Source organism: Bos indicus, chromosome X (genome assembly GCF_029378745.1).
Source record: "Bos indicus isolate NIAB-ARS_2022 breed Sahiwal x Tharparkar chromosome X, NIAB-ARS_B.indTharparkar_mat_pri_1.0, whole genome shotgun sequence".
Lineage (NCBI taxonomy): Eukaryota > Metazoa > Chordata > Mammalia > Artiodactyla > Bovidae > Bos > Bos indicus.
In genome coordinates, this window is record NC_091789.1 from 19,138,854 (window position 1) to 19,157,041 (window position 18,188).

The following is an 18,188-nucleotide window of genomic DNA, read 5'->3' on the forward strand; positions in this document are numbered from 1 at the left end:
TATACGTCAAAGCGAAATGTAAACGGAAGGGACACCACGAGGTTCAAACCTAGCTAACAAGAATAACGGAGAAGGCCGTGGCACCCCACTCCAGTACTCTTGCCTGGAAAATCCCATGGACGGCGGAGCCTGGAAGGCTGCAGTCCGTGGGGTCGCTGAGGGTCGGACACGACTGAGCGACTTCACTTTCACTTTTCACTTGCATGCATTGGAGAAGAAAATGGCAACCCACTCCAGTGTTCTTGCCTGGAGACTCCCAGGGACCGGGGGAGCCTGGTGGGCTGCCGTCCATGGGGTCGCACAGAGTCGGACACGACTCAAGCGACTTGGCGGTGGCGGCGGCGGCGGCGGCAGCAGCAGCAGCAGCAGCAACAAGAATAAACAACAATAGTTGGGAAGCACGTGCCTGCAAACCAGAGAAGGATTTTAAAAACATGAGGGACTGCTGCTCCTGATCCAGCGAGGGGTCTGGCCAGGAGGACCAAAAGCCTCCTAACTCGAGTCCCCGGGACAATCCTAGTGATGACTTTCGGAGACGGGGGTCCTAGCCAGGCGAACTGCGCGGTAGAAAAGGCCACCCGGCTGTTGGAACGCGATTCGGCAGTAATCTGGACGCAAGACACGCGGCAAGGTGGGGGGGGGGGGTGGGGCGGGGGGGTCGGAGATCGCGGACGCTCGCAGGAGACAACCTCCTTCGCGTCGCCGCCAGGACTCCCGTGAGCCCGAGACTCGGTGACCTGAACTGTCCTTTTTTTCTGCATCCGGGGCTGACCCCAGGATGGGGCGGACGTGCGGGACGCTTCCTGACTCGCGGGTGCGCGCCTACGCAGGTTTGGGGGGCAGAGGAGGGGGGGGGGGGTGATGGGCGTGGCTATCACGCAGCCACCGGAAGCCGTCCTTTCGTTTCCGGTGGGCGCCCGGCCCACAGCACGAGACCCCAGAATGGCGAGCCGGGGTAGGGTCTCGAGGCGCTAGAGGGGTCACGCCGGAGACTGAACTCGCAAGGTCCGCGCGCGCCCGGGGCCTCGCGCCTTCCCGGCACCGCCCCCGGGGGCGCGGGAACCCGCACCTGCCTGCCTCCCCGCGACGGCGTGAGGTGTGGTGACTTGATAGCCGAGCCCAGGAAGAGGGAATTGGCGTCCACGGAAGCCAGAGCTGGGTGGAGGTAATCGAGAAGCTGATTTTCCTTGGGGGTTTGGTCAGGAGAGCGCCGAGAAATCCCGAGCCGTACCCTTAGAGATACCTCACGAGCCGGCGGGGGTGGGGGGAAGGGCGGAAGTTAGCCGGGGCGGGCGGCCTTCTCGATGTCGCTGTGGCTTCTTTGCCGGGCGGCGGGCGGGTCTGAGACCCGGCGATACCTGTTCTCGAGGAGGCCGGTACTCAGGCAGGCACCTACAGTCATATCTAACCTCCGGAAGCAAACTTCTGGACACCGTGTGGAAACAAAACCCAGGGTTGCTGCTGAAGTAGACTCCGGGGGCTGCTGGTGCGTGGAGAGCTTTTGGTACTTTGGACCCAGAAGGTGGAGGTGGGCCATAGGGCGGAAAGGCCTACCAGGGCACCCAGCGAAACTTGCCCGTTTCTGCTGGCTTATGCCCATATTACTGGCGAACTTGAAAGTCGCGCAGTTGTGTCCAACTCTTTGCGAATGCAGTCCGTGGAATTCTCCAGGCCAGAACACTGGGGGAAACTGTAGCGTTTCCCGTCTCCAGGGGATCTTCCCAACCCAGGGGTCGAACCTAGGTCTCCCACATTGTGGGCGGGTTCTTTACCACCTGAGCCACAAAGGGGAAGTGCCAAGAATACTGGAGTGGGTGGCCTATCCCTTCTGCAGCAATTCTTCGCGGTCTAGGAATCGAACTGGGGTCTCCTGCGTTGCGTTGCAGGCGGATTCTTTACTCAAACTGAACTAGCAGGGAAGCTCCGAGCAAGAGGTCATTTCCGCCTCCAAGACAGTAGTTTGTGCTGACAGAGAAGCGCAGGCAGCGTCCCTGTACCTCTCGAGCCATTTCTTTGAACACCTGTGGCTTCCTTGAAAGAGCCTTGTTGTCGTTTCTCTTGGGTCACCTCTGAGAAAATGAGACTCTCAAGGCCATCGTCAGCCTTGTTTAAAAACCTCTCATGACCCTGAGGAAATACCAAGTCCAGACAAGGGTTACCTTTTCTAGGACCTTTCTTGTTTCCGAACAACCTTTATCGTCCCTGTTTCTCCGTGTGTGTGTGTGTGTGTGTGTGTGTGTGTGTGTGTGTGTGTGTGTGTTTTAAGAGTGTGACGTTTGGATATCTTGGAAACAAAGCCAGCTGTCAGTTTTTCTAGTAAAGTGAGCAGAAATTTTCATACACAGGTAGAAAGGGGCTGCTGTTGCTGCTGCTGCTTCTAAGTCGCTTGAGTGGTGTCCGACTCTGTGGGACCCCATGGACGGCAGCCCACCAGGCTCCCCCCTCCCTGGGATTCTCCAGGCAAGAGTACTGGAGTGGGGTGCCATTGCCTTCTGTGAACAAGGGGCACAGTGACATTCATATGTGTTCCCAGGAGGTCCCAAAGAAGCAGTGTTAATGGCATCTAATAGCTTAGAGGGGGAAACTTGCTGAAAGGAATAAGGTTACTTTTTCTCTATTTTTTTCTGATCTGGTGTCTCAGTTTCACTTCAAGTATTAATATGATGTGAAAGAGAATCTAGATGTTCTATGGAGCAAAGGAATCATTCTGCATAAAAGGTGAAGGGACAGAGCATTTGTCCCTCATCTCACTGAGGATAAGAAACTGGAATGATCTATTAAAATGTAGAGAAAGTCAAATACCCCCGTTTTTAAAGGTGGGACAGGAAGTGCACAGATTAAGTATTGGATAACATCAAAGCTCCTTTTAGCAAATGCGTGTAAGTTTTTTCTTCCTCAACCTTAAAGAAAACGTGATGAACTAACATTTGTCTTTCCAGAGTTGTATATTTGTTTCAAAGTTGGGTAACAGAGGAAAGGTTGAAAACATGTCCTGAGTCTTGAGCCTTCACGAGTGGCAGTTAATTTTAAAGAGGAGGCAGAACGGTTACTTTCTCTTCCTCCTTTTCTGATAACTTTCTGTTCTTCTTCTCTGATAAGTAAGTAAATGTGCGTCATGTGGCTTTCTTCTTGACGTGTACTTTTTTTTCCCTCCCCTCTCTCAGTGCCCTTGGGGAGAAGATCCACTCATTGGTTTTGTACCAAAGCTGACAAGGCCTCAGTTATCAGGTGGCCCAGGAGGATGTCACAAATAGAAGAAAAGCTGTTCCCAGAGCAAATAATGATGAGCCCTGTGAAGGCGCCTGCATGCTTGTACCCACATGTGGAGGTTTTACAGGGGACTAAGAGGTCTGTGAAAGAGAGTTCCAATAAGAGTAAGAAATCCAGCCCACAGATGGGCAGTCTTCATCCTGAGAGTGCTCGCCAGCACTTCCGGAGCTTCTGTTACCATGACACACCTGGACCGTATGAGGCTGTCAGCCAACTGCAGGAATTATGCTCTCAGTGGCTGAGGCCAGAGATCCACTCAAAAGAGCAAATCTTGGAGTTGCTGGTGCTGGAGCAGTTCCTGGACGTTCTGCCCAGTCATATCCAGAACTGGGTGCAGAAGTATCATCCACAGAACGTCAAAGAGGCTGTGGCCCTGGTAGACCGCTTTCACAGAGAATGTGGTGGAATAAGCAATGAGGTGAGCAGAAAGATTCCTTATATGTACACTGTGAAAGAGGGTGAAAGAGGGGTCAATAATTGGAGAATGAGATGGATTAAGTCACTCTTCTGTTGTTCCTTTAGAATAACTAAGTGCAATCTGAAATCACAGGCTTGCACTGACAGCTTCTCAGGTTGGGGAGTTCCTGAGAGTCTTTTCCTGGCCTTAGAAAAAGAAATGCACTTTGCCCTCTTTAGGGCCAGGGTGAATTGAAGGTGGTGGGCCTGGCCTAGCATGGCCAAGGAGACAGGACTTAGCAGCCAAGAAATAAAAGGCAAGAAAATGCTAGGAAGGGAGGAAAAAACCTCCAAATGCAGGGTTTTAAAGGTCAAAGGCAGGAGAGTGTAGCAGCCAAAGTATAAATCAAACCTTTCTGGGGAGACTGCAAAGAAAGAGAAGAAATGGAAAGAGAAAAGGGGAAAAAGGATCAGAAACAAGATATAAGCTCACAGTAAAATGGAGAAAATCAGAATGCTGAGGCGTGGTGCTCTCTGGGCTGGGAACACACATCGCAGGGCCAGGAGAAAAGCGTCTCCGTGGCCTGCCTTCATGCTTTGCCTTGGCTTTGCTGGTGAGTAGGTAACCAGGTCTGCCCTGGGGAGATGGCAGCCTACTTCTCCTTGAGAGCCCCGCCTTGAGGAGCACAAGTGTCTTATACACCTGAAGTGTATGGCGGAAAGTTGAATCCAGCTCTTCCCCCATTTTTTCCTCCGCTGCATCCCCTTTGTCCATGAAATTGTTCCCTGGACGTGGGAGGATTGGAAAATCCAACTGACAGAAAACTCTCTTTTATTCATTTTCTTATTCTTTAGAGGAAACTAGAAAATAAAAGTCCACTAAATCAAGGATCCAAGTCTAGAAAGCAAGAGATTGGAGGCAGTGAGAGAACAGGCAGCCTACCCCTACCCTGCTCTTGGCCTGAGCTGTGGCTGTCCAAGGAGGTGTGGAGGCAAGCAAGTCATAGCTTCTCTCATTTTAATCTGATTTTCCCAGATCATGTGTACAGTTCCTTGTGAGAAAATCATGGCGCAATATCTCTTCATTTTTAAAAATTTCCTTACACACTCCCCAAACCTGGACTCTACTCTTGTTTGTTCTTCCATCACCACCCCAAAACCAAAAGCTCTTTTCTAATGAGGATGGGGGTTATTTTTAGGTCACAACCCACCAACTGGGAAATGACACAGCGCTCTTGGGAGGAACAGCAGTGGCCCCAGGCTTTAAGTGGAAGCCAGCAGAGCCCCAACCAATGGGTGTGTTCCAGGGAGAAAGTTCGAATATATACCAGGTACTGCAGGAGCCGCGCTGGAATACTCACAAAGAAAGCCAGCCTGTGGATGAAGGAGGTGAGGAGTTTCATCATCATTATCTTCTCCTGGGAGCTGTGATAGTAATTGGTTCAGGGAGCATTCCATGGGAATTTTCCAGGTGCCCAGTCATGCTTTCAGTTAGGATGACTGTCTAGTGGGAGTACAGTAGGTCCGTGGTGGGTGAAGGTGAAGGCCATTCTGGGGTACAGAAGCATCCAAACCACAGAACCCTGGTATTCACAATGTGGACCTTTCTCTATAGAAATTTGAGAGGGGAGAAGAAGGTAGAGCAAGGACAAGGCGGGGGTTTGGGGTCATCTCACCATTAGAAGTTAGAGGAGAAATTGGGATCAGAAATGGGCTGTCAGTGGCAGAATGGGAAGAGAATTGTACACCAGGAAAAAAGTGATAAAAGAAATCTCCCATGTTTCCCACCAAGGTTTTAATTTTCAAACACCTCTAATGCTTGCCTAGTTCAGTGAACATTTTCTTTAATGAGAGGAAAAGCAGTGGATTTCCTTTCATTTAATGAAAACTGGGAACCAGTTCTATGGAGTGGTGGCTTTTTGGTTCTAATTTATGAGAAGGCCACTTGTGGTGCACATGTGTGAGCTCGCGTGTGCACACACACACGTGAAGGTGAGCTGTCTTTACTGAAGGAGTCCTAAACTGTAGAAGTTGGTTTGGGGTATTCATAAACAGAAAATATATTCTTTTTTCTGGCTCCTTCCCCACAGCTGTGCCTGCTGAAGAGAGTCCAACCTTTTCTGAGGAGAAAAGCACCCCAAGCTGCAAGTTGGCATCTAAGCTCACCTTGCCTAAGTCCCAGGTGAGCTGTACTTTACAAGCATTTTCAGGCAGCCTGAATGTGGCCTTGTCTGCTTTTCTCTGCTGCCCATGATCCTGCCTTACACAGCAGATGTTCTGAGGCACATTAGCCCCGGGTGTTCCCTAGACAACTAGGATTGGCGCTGTGGGATTGGGCACCTCCCAAGCCGTGTACTGATCTCTTGGGCACCTTTCCTGTTCTCTCACTCCTTTTCCCTTGAATCTTCTCTTAACGTTTTTGGTAACTGGCCTCCCATGTAATTCAGAAATGAGTGATAGGACGGCTTCTGTTGTAGCGAGTACTGAACTACAGCTTACTCTCTTCTCTAGAGTCCATTGACATTTGAAGATGTGGCCTTGTATTTTTCCGAGGAAGAATGGAGAATAATGACCCCTGAACAGAAAACCCTCTACTTTGATGTAATGGAAGAACTCTATGAGGATGTCACCTTTCTAGGTAAAGAGTCTTCCTTTCCTTTGTACAGCAATTGAGCAATCTGTTACATCCTCAGTTCGTGGAAAATGCACACCTGTGAGAGTGTCCCAGTGTCCCAGCAGTGGGTTGGTTCTCAGCTTGATGGTGTGAGGGGAGAGGGAAGGCAGATCCAGATCACCTGGAGAGCTTTTTACAGATACACATCTTTCTCCTAAGTAGACTGCTTGATCTATCATACTCTTGCCCTACCCTGCAAGCCCACTCTTGCCAGATCTTTTCCATGTCCGTAGAAAGCACAGTTTACCCAGTTCTTCAGGCCCCAAAACTCTCAGTTATCCTTTTTTCCAGTCCTTTGGTTATTCCCTACCCCCCAGCCAATCAGGGAGCAAGTACTCTTAACTCTGTCTTCAAAAGAGCTCCTGAATACAACCATGTCTCAACCTCTTCTGCTCTTACCATCCTGGTCTCCGCCGCCTCATCTCTAACCAGGTCTGCTGGAATACCACAGGACTCCTGTCCCACGACGTTTCCGTGTGTCCTTAGGGTTAGGTCCTAGCTTCCTCATTGCACATCCAGCCACAGCCACGGTAGAATATAAAGAAGATACTGAGTTTAAGATTCAGCCCATTTAAATGTTTAGAGTAAATAAAAGTATAGAGAGTTATTCACTTTTTCTGAAAATAGTCTGGAATTTAGATGGCAGTCCATGACCTCCAAGTTTTATTCTCAGAGTGTTATCATTGCACCCTAAACTTAAAGTGATCTGTTTAGCACAAGGGCAAGAACCATAGACCCAACGTCCCTAAGAGTTCGAGGACATTCTTCGAGAGTCTCTTTGAGGTAAACGTACATATAGGAAGAGGAGAAAATTCCTTAATAGGAGCCTTTATAAAGGCTTAACAATTTTAAGATTTTGTTCCTCTATATTCTTAAAAATTAACCTCTTTATTGACTGACTTGTAGATTCACATGCATATTTAAAATGTAACACAAAGAACCCATATACACTTTACCCATTTTCCTCAGTGATAACTTTTGCAAACGTACATGATGTCACAACCAGGATAATAAAGTGGGTACAGTCCACTGACCTTATTCATATTTTCATTTTTCTTGTATTCATTGGTGGGTGTGTATGTATTTAGTTATATAAGATTTGATCACGTGGAGGTTTGTATATTCACCACCCCAATGCAGATCCATTACCACAAGGATCCTTCCTGTTGCCCTTTTATCAATACAACAACACACCCTTCCCTCCCACACCCTACCTCGTCACCAACCTGTGCCAACCACTGATCTGCTTACAGTTTTTAAAAATTTTGTCATTTCAAAAATACAGCTTTGGGAGATTAACTTTTCTCCTTCACAATAATTCCCTGGAAATTCATCTAAGTTATTGTGTGTATCAGTAGTTCATTCATTTTTACTGCTGAGAAGTGTTCTGTAATATTGATAAACCATTGAAAGATATTTTTGCTGTCTTCAGTCTTGGGCTATTGTGAATAAAGCTGCCATGAACATTCCTGTACAGAATTTTGTGTAGAGATGGTAAGTTTGCGTTTCTCTGGGATAGAGAGTGAAGGAGTGAAATTGCCGTTTCATATGGTAATCAGATGTTGAATGCTAAACTGGTTTTCAGAGTGGCTGCATCATTTGACCTTCCTAGCCAGCAATGGATGTGATCGTTTGTCCACATTCTTGCCATTGTTTAATAGTATTACCACTTAAAAATTTTTTGGCTTTCTGTTAAGTATGTAATGTTATCTCATTGTGGCTTGGACTTGCATTTCGCTAATAGCTGATGATATGTAGTTTTTCATGTGCTTATTTGCCATCTTTATATTATCTTCAGTGGAACGGCCTTTGCCATGGTTTTCATTTGGTTGTTTTTTAAGTGTTGAATTTTGAGAGTTCTTGTATAGATTGTAGTGCTTTCTAGCGTATATGGTTTGCAAGTAGTTTCCCCAAGTCTGTATATTTTTCTTTTTATCCGCTTCCCATGGGTTTCCACAGAGTAAGTTTTTTATTTTGATGCCCAGTTTTTCACTTTTCTTTTTACTGATTGTATGTTTGCTATCAGGGCAAGCCATAGATCCCTAAAATTTTCTAAGTTTTTCCTAAAAGTTTTTTAAGTTTGCATTTAAGTCTGTGATTCATATTGAGTAGATTCTATATAAGATACGAAATTTAGATTGAAGCTCATTTGTTTTTTTGCCTGTGTAGGTCCAGTTGCTTCAGCCTTGTTTATTGAAAAGGCTGGCCTTCCTCCATTGAATTGCTTTTGCACTTTGGTCAAAATCAGTTGGGCATACTTGTGTATCTGTTTTGTTCCATCGAGTTATGTGTGAGTCTTTCTTCCCACTTTATTCTTTTGTCAAGATTAATTTTATTTTAAGCTATGCTAGGGCCTGTCCCTTTCCATGTAAAGTTTAGAATACGCTTACCTATAAGAAACTTTTTTGGAATTTTGCTAGAAATAACATTAAACTACATGTGAATTTGAGGAGGAATGATCTCTTTACTGTGTTGATTTTTCCAAACAGTGAACACAGTATGTTTTTCAAGTTTTCTTCGATTTCTTTCATCGTTTAAAAAATGTTACCTACTTACCTATTTTGGCTACACTGGGTCTTTTCTACTTTGTGGAATATGTGTCTAGTGACAGCTTAATTTTCAGAGCCTTTATGTTATTTTGGTCTTCTCGATTTATGTGGTACTGCTGGGATTCCCATGTGCTCCTGCTCATGCTGCCAGAGAGTGAGGAATGAGGAAGATCTTTACTTAGGCTAGAGTGTCTCTCAGTGGGAATCTCTGACCCATAGGGATGAAGAGGCTTCCTGGGGCCGGCTGCTAGTGGCTGGTTAGCTAGGTCCATCTTGCTAGTTCTGCATGACCAATCTTACGTCTCCGATTGGAGTTCTGATGTTGTCAGATGGTTTCCCGTTTCCGATTGCGGATGGAGTGAGCCTATTCAGGTAGCCTTCTGTTGCTCGGTTGAGATTTGGAAAACACGAGATCTGGGTTGCCTACATTTTTGGATGTGGGGATGTAAGATACCTACTGTGTTACTCTTCCAGTCCTGGAGTCCCAAACCATTTTGCCTTCCTCTTACCACTTTATAGAATTCTCTGTTCATTGTATCTTGCATTCTTAAATGGATTTGTAGTCGTGCCCAGAAAGGAAGACCAGGGGAAAAATGGGTCTGTGCCATTTTGTCCAGATTGGACCAAAAATCCCTTGTTTCCTGTATTTTTAAAAAGCTGTCAGCATTGATTTTTCTTCCATGCCGACAGTTTTCTTGTTCTGGGAAACAGATGGCTGATTCTTCTGTTTATTCCAACAGGGTTAAAGCTCACAAATGACACTGGAAATGACCCACCTGTATCTCTTCCTACATTAGAGATACAACCATCAGGATGCGAAGTATTAGGAAAGGCCACAATGAAAGATGCTGAGACAACAGTGGGCAATGAAAATCACGGTGATACATGCAGGGTACGGAAACGACCTCGCAGTCCCGCAGCCCCAGCTCTCGCCAGCCACTTCGTGCCTGGTGACAAACTGCACTGAAACTCTCAAAACGGGCCCTTTCCATGAAACTCAAGGAAATTATCTGAGTGCAGCCAACCTGTTGTTTCACTTTAGCCTAAGGAGGGAGCAGAAGGAAGAAATTTTTCATTAGAAACATGAATGATTGACCCTGACCGAAAAGGTAGGAGGCCAGAGGTTGGACTTGCGGGCTGGAGGGAGGCTGTTGCCATGGCATCTACATATCCAGCCCCTGGGGGGCTTGGGGGAGGAAGAGGACCCGTGGAAGCCAGCCTGGAAAGCTGCCAAGCCAAGAGCAGGCAAGGCAGGGTGCACACAGGCCCTCTGGACAACCTTGTCATATTTCCAACTTGGGGATGAGAGGCAGCTTCCTGGGCATCTCGGAGGGTCAGCCCATCACCTCGGCCCATGGCCCCGGTAGTGTCACCTGAACACGGGGGAATGGAGGGAAATGGCCCTGGAGAGGCCCTGAGAAAGCCCTAGAAGAGAGCGGATGCTGGCCCCCTTGTCCTCCACCCCTCGAGAGGCAGCCTGGACGGATGGTTGTGTTCTTGGCCCAAGCCCAGGTCTGTCACTTTCTCAGCCCTTCACAAGACTTCCTCCTGGCGGGTCTGTGGGACTGCTCTCTGCCTGCTCCCGCTGTCTCTCTTGCTCCTCGCCACCCTCCAAAGCTTTGCATCAGGGGACAGGGAAGAGAGGGAAATACGTGTTCCTCCCAGCCCTGCCCCATCTCAGCCACGCTCCCTCCACCTCCTACCAGTGCCCTCCTGGTGCCACAGAATGCGCTGCTCCAGTCCTGGACAGCCTCCAGCAGCCCCTGTGTCCCAAAGGATTTGGGAAAGTGGGGGCCTCCTTGAGTGGCGGGCAGCTGTCAGGCCGGGGTGGGAGAGCAGATGGAAAAGAGGCTTGTAGGGTAGGCAACAACTGGGGAGACGGGGACATCTCTGGGTGAAGAGGCAACTCTCAAGTCCCCATGTTTTTCTTGCAGGAACTGGTTTTATAGAAGGTGAACCGCCCCTTCCGTGGTCTTGTCCAGAGAGTCAAATCCCTGCCTGGGGCACCCCTGACCCTAGAGTTGCCTGGGGAGCACCCGAGAAAATTGCCTGACCCCTCGAAGAGAGGCAGGGCCTTCCAGGTGGAGAGCCCGAGGGGAGGGGTGGCCTGGTGATCCAGTACTGGCATGGGGAAGGAAGGATGGAGCTAGAGACACTCTGGTGGAGCAGGTTCTCCCCACCTGCTGGGCTCTGGGAAGGGAGACATTTGCCCTTGTGACATAGATCAGAAGTGGGGGAGCTGAACCTGCCTCTGGGTCTGCACTGCCTACCTGCCCCCCAGTCTCTGGGAGACCTGGCACAGTGGGATGGGGGAGGGGAGCACAGGCTCCCAAGAGATCTAGAGAGAGAGAGAGGCCCGTGGCAGGGAAGGTGAGAGCAAGTCACAGGCAAGAACTGGGGGACAGTCTGAGCTGATACGGTCACAGGAGAGATGAGTCCCAGAACCCCCTTGGGGAGCAAGGTCCTTACACACAAACCTCCCCACCCCAACCCAAGCCCCATGCAAGGCTTAACCAGGGGTTCCTTGGTGTTGAGTGGCACAGGCCTCTCAGTTTGGGTGGGGGTGTCGGCTGGCTCCTGGGGCCGAGTGTAATAGGAGGGAAGGGATACAAGTGGGTGGGGTGGAGCTGAGACCCACACATGACCCCATGTCTCTGTCTCCAGGCTGCCCCTCCTGCTAGGATCACACAGGAGCATCTGCTCTGGATGGGCCTGCAGCGGTCCTGGCTGTGCTGCTGACTGGTGCACCAGGAGCGGCACTGAGGGGAGCTGGGAGAGGCCCTGGCCCTCACCCACATCCCATATCCACATCTGCCCCCTCACTGATTGCTTGCGGTCCTGGTCCTCAGTTGCTGGGACTAAGAACCACAGCAGCCTGGTTGCCCCTGGGACAGAGGGGCTGAGCCTCACACCATGTGCCCTTCTCAGCCACCCAGGGCCCGGCTGAAGAGCTCTGCCTGCCTCACCCTGAGGCCTGAGGCTGCACCCAGGCTACCACATGCGCCCCGCAGATTCCCGCAGACGGAAGGGCGCTGATGGCTTCCTCCCTTGTGCCAAGTTGCCTGGAAACCCCTGGTCCTGGTGGCCCCTCCTCCACCCCAACTGTGTCCCTCCAGGACCACTTCCGGGAGACTGCCAGCCTTTGGACTGCATCCCTGGAGTTCTGAGAGACTGTGACATGGGCTGCAGGGGAGGAGAGGAGCGGAGGACCAGGGGCCTCCTTGGGGCTGATGCATAAATATGTCCTTTTCACGTTTGGATCTCATCCTCCGGGTGACTGGATGCCCAGCTGCAGCCCCTTCCTGGGCCAGCCTGAGAGGACCTGGGGAGGGCACTAGGGAGGGTCTTTACTTAATATGTGCGTGCCTGTGTGTGGGTGTGTGAGTGTGCATGTTGAGTGCATGTGTGAGTGTGGGGATGTGTGTGTGAATTTGCATGTTCATGCATGAGGGCTTGAGTGTGTGAGCGTGGGGATGTGTGTGTGGGTGGGTGTATGTGGATGAGTGTATGGGTATGAGTGCAGATGAATGCACGGATGTGTGTGTGTGAAGGTACGGGTGTGAGAGTGTGAATATACATGTCAGTGTGCATGTGTGAATGCGTGTGTGTGAGTGTTTATGCACACATGAGTGGCTGTGCGTTGCAGACGGTGCTGAGCTGTTCAGTGGGTGTGCTCTGGGGGATGGGCATCCTGTCCTCCCCAGGCTCCCAGCTCTGTTGGAGCTGCCTGGGCCCTGGGAGGCCACTTCCCAAAGTGGAGAAAGTATTTTGGAGATTCAGGGGCCCCGGGCTTAGAGACCCATCATCACCTGCAGAGAATCCCCCCTCCCCATGGGGCTCTGGCTGGGGCTGTCCGCCCCCAAAGGTATTGGCTGTGGGAGGGGCGGGGACACGTCCTCAGCACGTGCTCCTGCCACTATTTTTCTTACTATTTTGATCTTGAGTAGTTTGCTGCTGCTGCTGCTCTCCCACCTCTTCCTCATCTCCTCACTAGGCCTCTGCTGCTCTCCTCTCTGTGTACTTTATTTATTTGCAATCTCTTTTTCAGGCAGTGGAGGTTCTACGCCATCACCGACTTGAATAAGACAGCTTTCCCTTTTCTGTGTGTGATGAACTCTCCACCAGTCAGCGCAGTCTGGTCAGAGAAATGTTCTTGTTTTCAGTGTTGTCAAATCTTGTGTCTATCTAAGTTAATAAAAAAAAATCATTTGAGTTCAATAAAAAAAAACCACGGAGGCCTCTTGTTTCTGGTGTGGTGCCCCCTTGGAGAAGAGGGTCTGTTGGTGAGCTCACCCGACTCTGGTGGCCAGACGCTGGGGGAGGGGAGCATCCTGAGGGCTATAATTGGGTGGGGTCATGGCAGGAAACCAGTGAATGTTATACTTCATATTAATAGAACAAAGGGGTAATACATAATCATTCCAAAAGATTTAAAACATGGATTTGGTGAAATTCAATACCCATTCATGATTTTAACATCTTTTAAGAACATTGAAATTGTTAGGAACTCATTCTTCTGGCAAATAGTCTATAAAAAACCTCAGTGTGCATAATATTTAATGGTGAAAGAATGTTCCTAATATTGGGAACAATGCATGGTGTCTACTCTTGCCATTTCTATTCATCATTGCAGTGGAAGCTTGAGCAAATGGAATAAGCCCCCTACCCTGACAAATCCATCCGAATTGGAAAGGAAGAAATAAAGCTTTATTTATTCACAGATCATCCTGTATGGAGAAAATAACAAGTAAAGCACAGACAGAAAAAAGCCACTAGACCCATAAACAAATTTAGCAAGGCCAACAGGACACAATATCAACATCAAAATATCGCTTATACTTGTACATACTAGCACCAAAAATTCCAAAAATGAAATTAAGAAAGCAACTGGATACACAATAGCCTTCAAAAGAATAAAACATTAGGGATAAATCCCATAAAAAATGAATAAGACCCGAAAACTAAAAATTACTTAAAACATTATAAGACATAGCTGAGAAAATTTAAACTTAGTAAAGATAGTTCATGGATTGGGAGACTCAATATGACAACCTTCCCCAAGTTTATCTGTAGATTGAGCCCAATATCTATCAAAATCTCAGCTGAATTTCCTGTAGAAGTTGACAAGCTGATCTTAAAATGTATGCGGAATATACATTTATATCACCTTAAATAGCCAAAACATTTTGAAAAAGGAAAACAGTTGAAGGATTTATCATACCTATTCCAGAAGTCATAAAGCCACAGCAATCAAAACAGTATGCACCTTGTACAAAGATAGTCATGTAGATCAGTGGAACAGATTGAGAAAGTATGAACAAATCCTTAAATTTATGGTGAGATGGGTCTTCTATTATGGCAAAATACACAACAAATGTCGCCATTTTAACCATTTTAAAGTATCAAATTCAGTAGCATGAAGTACATCCCCAATATGTAACCATCACCATTATCTAATTCTAGAATATTTCCATCACCACAGATGAGAACACCATGTGCATTGTCAGTCTTCATTACCTCCCTACCCTACTCCTTGGCAAATACAAATATGCTTTCTGTCTCTATGTATATACTTTTTATGGGTATTTCATACAAATGGAATCATATGATATGTAACCTTTTATACCTGGCTTCTTAGTGTAATATTTTGTAGTTCATTCACATTATCTGTAGTTCATTCACATTATTGTATGTTTCTTTTAATGGGAGAATAATATTCCATTTTATGGATATATGACATTTTATTTATCCAGTCATATGTTTGTGGACATTTGTGTTGTTTCTACCTTTTTGCCATTGTGAATAGGGTTACTATGGACATTCAAGTACAGGTTTTGTTTGAACACCTGATTTCAATTTTGGGGGTCCACAACTAGGAGTAGAATTGCTGGATAACATGTTAATTCTATGTTTAACTAATGGAAGAACTCACCAAACTGTTTTACATAGAGGCTGCACCATTTACAGTCCCACTTAGTAATGTATGATGATTCCACACTCTCCAACAGTTGTTATTTTTCTTTTCTAATTTACGGTTATCCTAGTATGTGTGAAGCAATTTTCATGTGCATTTCCCTAAGGCTAATGATGTGAAATTGGACTTGCTGGTGGCTCAGACAGTAAAGAATCTGCCTGCAGTGCAGGAGACCAGGGTTTGATCCCTAGGTTGGGAAGATCCCCTGGAGAAAGTAATGGCTACCCACTCCGGTATTCTTGCCTGGAGAATTTCATGGACAGAGGAGCCTGGTGGGCTACAGTCCCTGGAATTGCAAAAGAGTTGGACATGACTGAGCAGCTGACACTTTCAACTTTCAATGACATGGAGCATCTGTTCATTTGTTTGGTAGCCATTTATATGTTTTCTTTGCAGAAATACTAGTACTTTGGGATAAATTTGACAAAATTTCTGGAAGACCTGTACACTGAAAATTACAGAAGGAATTAAATACTACAAACATAAATTGATATCTCATGCTCACAGATTTGAACACTCAATATTGCTGGATGGGAGCTCTAGAAAACTGACCTATAGATTCAACGCATTCCCAATGAAGCAACAGTAGGACTTTGAAAATAAATTGACAAAGTGATTCCACCTTTCCACAGAAATACAAAAGGCTAAGGAGAGCCAAAATTTTTGAAAAAGAACAACGATGCAGGATTTATACTACTTCATTTCAAAACTTGATATAGATCAACAATAATTCAGTGTGATCTTGGTATAAAGATAGATTTACAGATCAACGGATCAGAACAGAGTTCACAATATACTCAAAACTATATGGAGGATTGCCTTTTTTAAAATTTATTTTAATTGGAGGCTAATTAAGAGGTGGATGAAACTATTACACAGAGTGAAGTAAGTCAGAAGGACTATTGCCTTCTGACTGAGGTGTAAATGCAGTACAACAGAGAAAAATAACATTTTCAACAAAATACTGGAAACATTGGAAAAGCACATCTTTAAAAACAAAAAAACTCACATAACATACAAAAATTAACTAGATATCATGAGACAACACCAAAATACATGCCACCTGCAAAGTAGTGCAGTACTGAGAAGCACTACTCCCTGGAAGCTTGAGGGCCAAGAGGTTGACGTAAGTGAACTGTGTTGTACAAACAAACTAAGGAAGATTCATAATGATGCACCCAAAGCTACACAACTAGTGGGTGGGAGATGCAAGGTAGCAGCCAGGTTTCCTGACTTTCGGCTTAGGCTTTTCTGCACTATTCTGGTCAGTTGCACCCTGTGGCAGATTCCCTCTGATCCCAGAGGACAAGTTCATGCCTTGTTTCTGGGACAAAGCCCCTGTCACATGTCCCTGCATCTAAATCCATGACTTGTGGGACTTCCCTGGAGGTCCAGTAGTTAAGATTTCAGCCTCGGGGGCTCCCCAGGTGGTTCACTGGTTGAGAATCAGCCCGCCAGTGCATGACACGTGGCTTCGATCCCTGGTCCGGGAAGATTCCACTTTGCACGGAGCAACGAAGCTGGGTTCCACAACTGTGGAAGCCCTGGTGCCCTAGGTCCTGTGCTCTGAAATGAGAAGTCAGGGCAATGAGAAGTCTGAACGCTGCAAAAAAGAGTATCCCTGGCTCACCGCAGCTAGAGAAAGGCCCACCACAGCAACAAAGACCCAGCTGCTGCTGCTAAGTCGCTTCAGTTGTGTCCGACTCTGTGCAACCCCATAGATAGCCTCCTACCAGGCTCCCCTGTCCCTGGGATTCTCCAGGCAAGAACACTGGAGTGGGTTGCCATTTCCTCCTCCAATGCATGAAAGTGAAAAGTGAAAGTGAAGTCGCTCAGTCATGTCCGACTCTTAGGGACCCCATGGACTGCAGCCCACCAGGCTCCTCCATCCATGGGATTCTCCAGGCAAGAGGACTTGAGTGGGGTGCCATTGCCTTCTCCAAAGACCCAGCACAGCCAAAGTAAATATATAAATAAAAAATTATAAAGAACCTATGAACTGATTATGTGGTTCTTATATCTATGTTAGTGGAGCATCACCATCTGCTGGTTGATTCCTTGAACTATATCAGAAAGCCCTTGGGGTGTTGTGTTGCTAAGGTCTTCAGACAGAGACAGTCACCCTCGCACAATTTTGATATGGACAAAAGAAGAAAGAGAAGGGAGGTCTTGAGGCACAGGAAGGGAGTGGGAGTAGATATCACTGTGAGACTGTGGAGCCAAGTAGAACTCGAAGAGCTAGTGAATCAGTGCCTTCTGATGGTGTATTCCTTGAACTACATCTGAGAGCCATGGAGGTGTTGTGTCAACAAGGCTTTCAGCGACAGGGAGAGTCACTCCTGCACAGTCACGTTTGATAAGGGCAAGAGAAGAAAGAAAAGACAGGTCTCGGGGCACAGGAAGGGAGTGGGAGAGTAAATGTCAATGTGAGGCTGTAGAGCCAGGTAGAATTCAGGAAATGTAGTGGAGCAGCACCATCTGCTAGTGGATTTGTTGAACTAAATCAGAAAAGCCTGTGGGTATTGTGTTGCCAAGGCCTTCAGTCACAGGGACAGTTGCTCCTGCACACTCTGTCTTCAGAAGAGCAAGGTAAGAAAGAGAAGAGAGGTCTTGGGGTACAGGAAGAAAGTAGGGGGAGTATATCTCAATGTGAGACTGTACATACTTATATAACTGGAAAACTTAGTGGGGCAGCGCCATCTGCATGTGGAATTCTTGAAGGACATCACAAAGCCTTGTGGGTGTTGTGTGTCCATGACCTTCAGGTACAGGAACAGCCATCCAGCACAGACAGTTTTGATATGGGCAAGATGAGAAAGAGAAGGGGGGTGGTCCCAAGATGGTGGAGGAAAAGGATAGGGAGACCACTTTCTCACCCCCAAATTCATCAAAAGATCATTTGAATGTTGAGCAACTTCCACAAAATAATTTCTGAACACTGGCAGAGGACACCAGGCACCCAGAAAAGCAGCCCAATCTATTCAAAAGGAGGTAGGACAAAATATAAAAGATGAAAACAGACAAAAGATTTAGGGACAGAGACCCGTCCTGGAAAGGGAGTCGTGAAGGAGAAGTTTCCACATTGTAGAAAACCCTTTCATAGGTGTGTCTGTGGGGAGTTTTGGGATCTCAGCGGGCAACATAACAGGACGGGGGGGATGCCCTACAGAATATGCGCCTCACCACAACTACAAGCAGAGATGGAGAAGCGGCACAGACACTCTCTTCCACCAGCAGCAGGTGGGGGCTGGACTGGGAGGTACAGGCTGCATCATCGGTCCTTACGGTAAGGACCAGGCCTGAATGCCCTGAGGACAATCTGAGG

The 18,188-nt window shown here is 47.4% G+C and overlaps 1 protein-coding gene across 2 annotated transcripts in view; it reads left to right on the top strand.

Moving 5' to 3' along the window:
* LOC139181318 (zinc finger protein 75D-like) overlaps window positions 1–13,127 on the top strand; it is a 42,842-nt gene extending 29,715 nt beyond the window's left edge. The window contains exons 1-7 of one of the 2 annotated variants that reach the window (XM_070784344.1): window positions 887–1,165; window positions 3,165–3,688; window positions 4,866–5,055; window positions 5,757–5,848; window positions 6,178–6,304; window positions 9,630–9,998; window positions 12,938–13,127. In XM_070784344.1, coding sequence (XP_070640445.1) covers window positions 3,242–3,688; window positions 4,866–5,055; window positions 5,757–5,848; window positions 6,178–6,304; window positions 9,630–9,856 — 1,083 coding nt within the window. In that variant the 5' untranslated portion in view covers window positions 887–1,165; window positions 3,165–3,241 and the 3' untranslated portion in view covers window positions 9,857–9,998; window positions 12,938–13,127. Of the gene's footprint in view, window positions 1–886; window positions 1,166–3,164; window positions 3,689–4,865; window positions 5,056–5,756; window positions 5,849–6,177; window positions 6,305–9,629; window positions 9,999–12,937 lie in introns of those variants that run through there. The other variant, XM_070784342.1, reaches the window with a different exon arrangement.
* The last annotated feature ends 5,061 nt before the right edge of the window (window positions 13,128–18,188 follow it).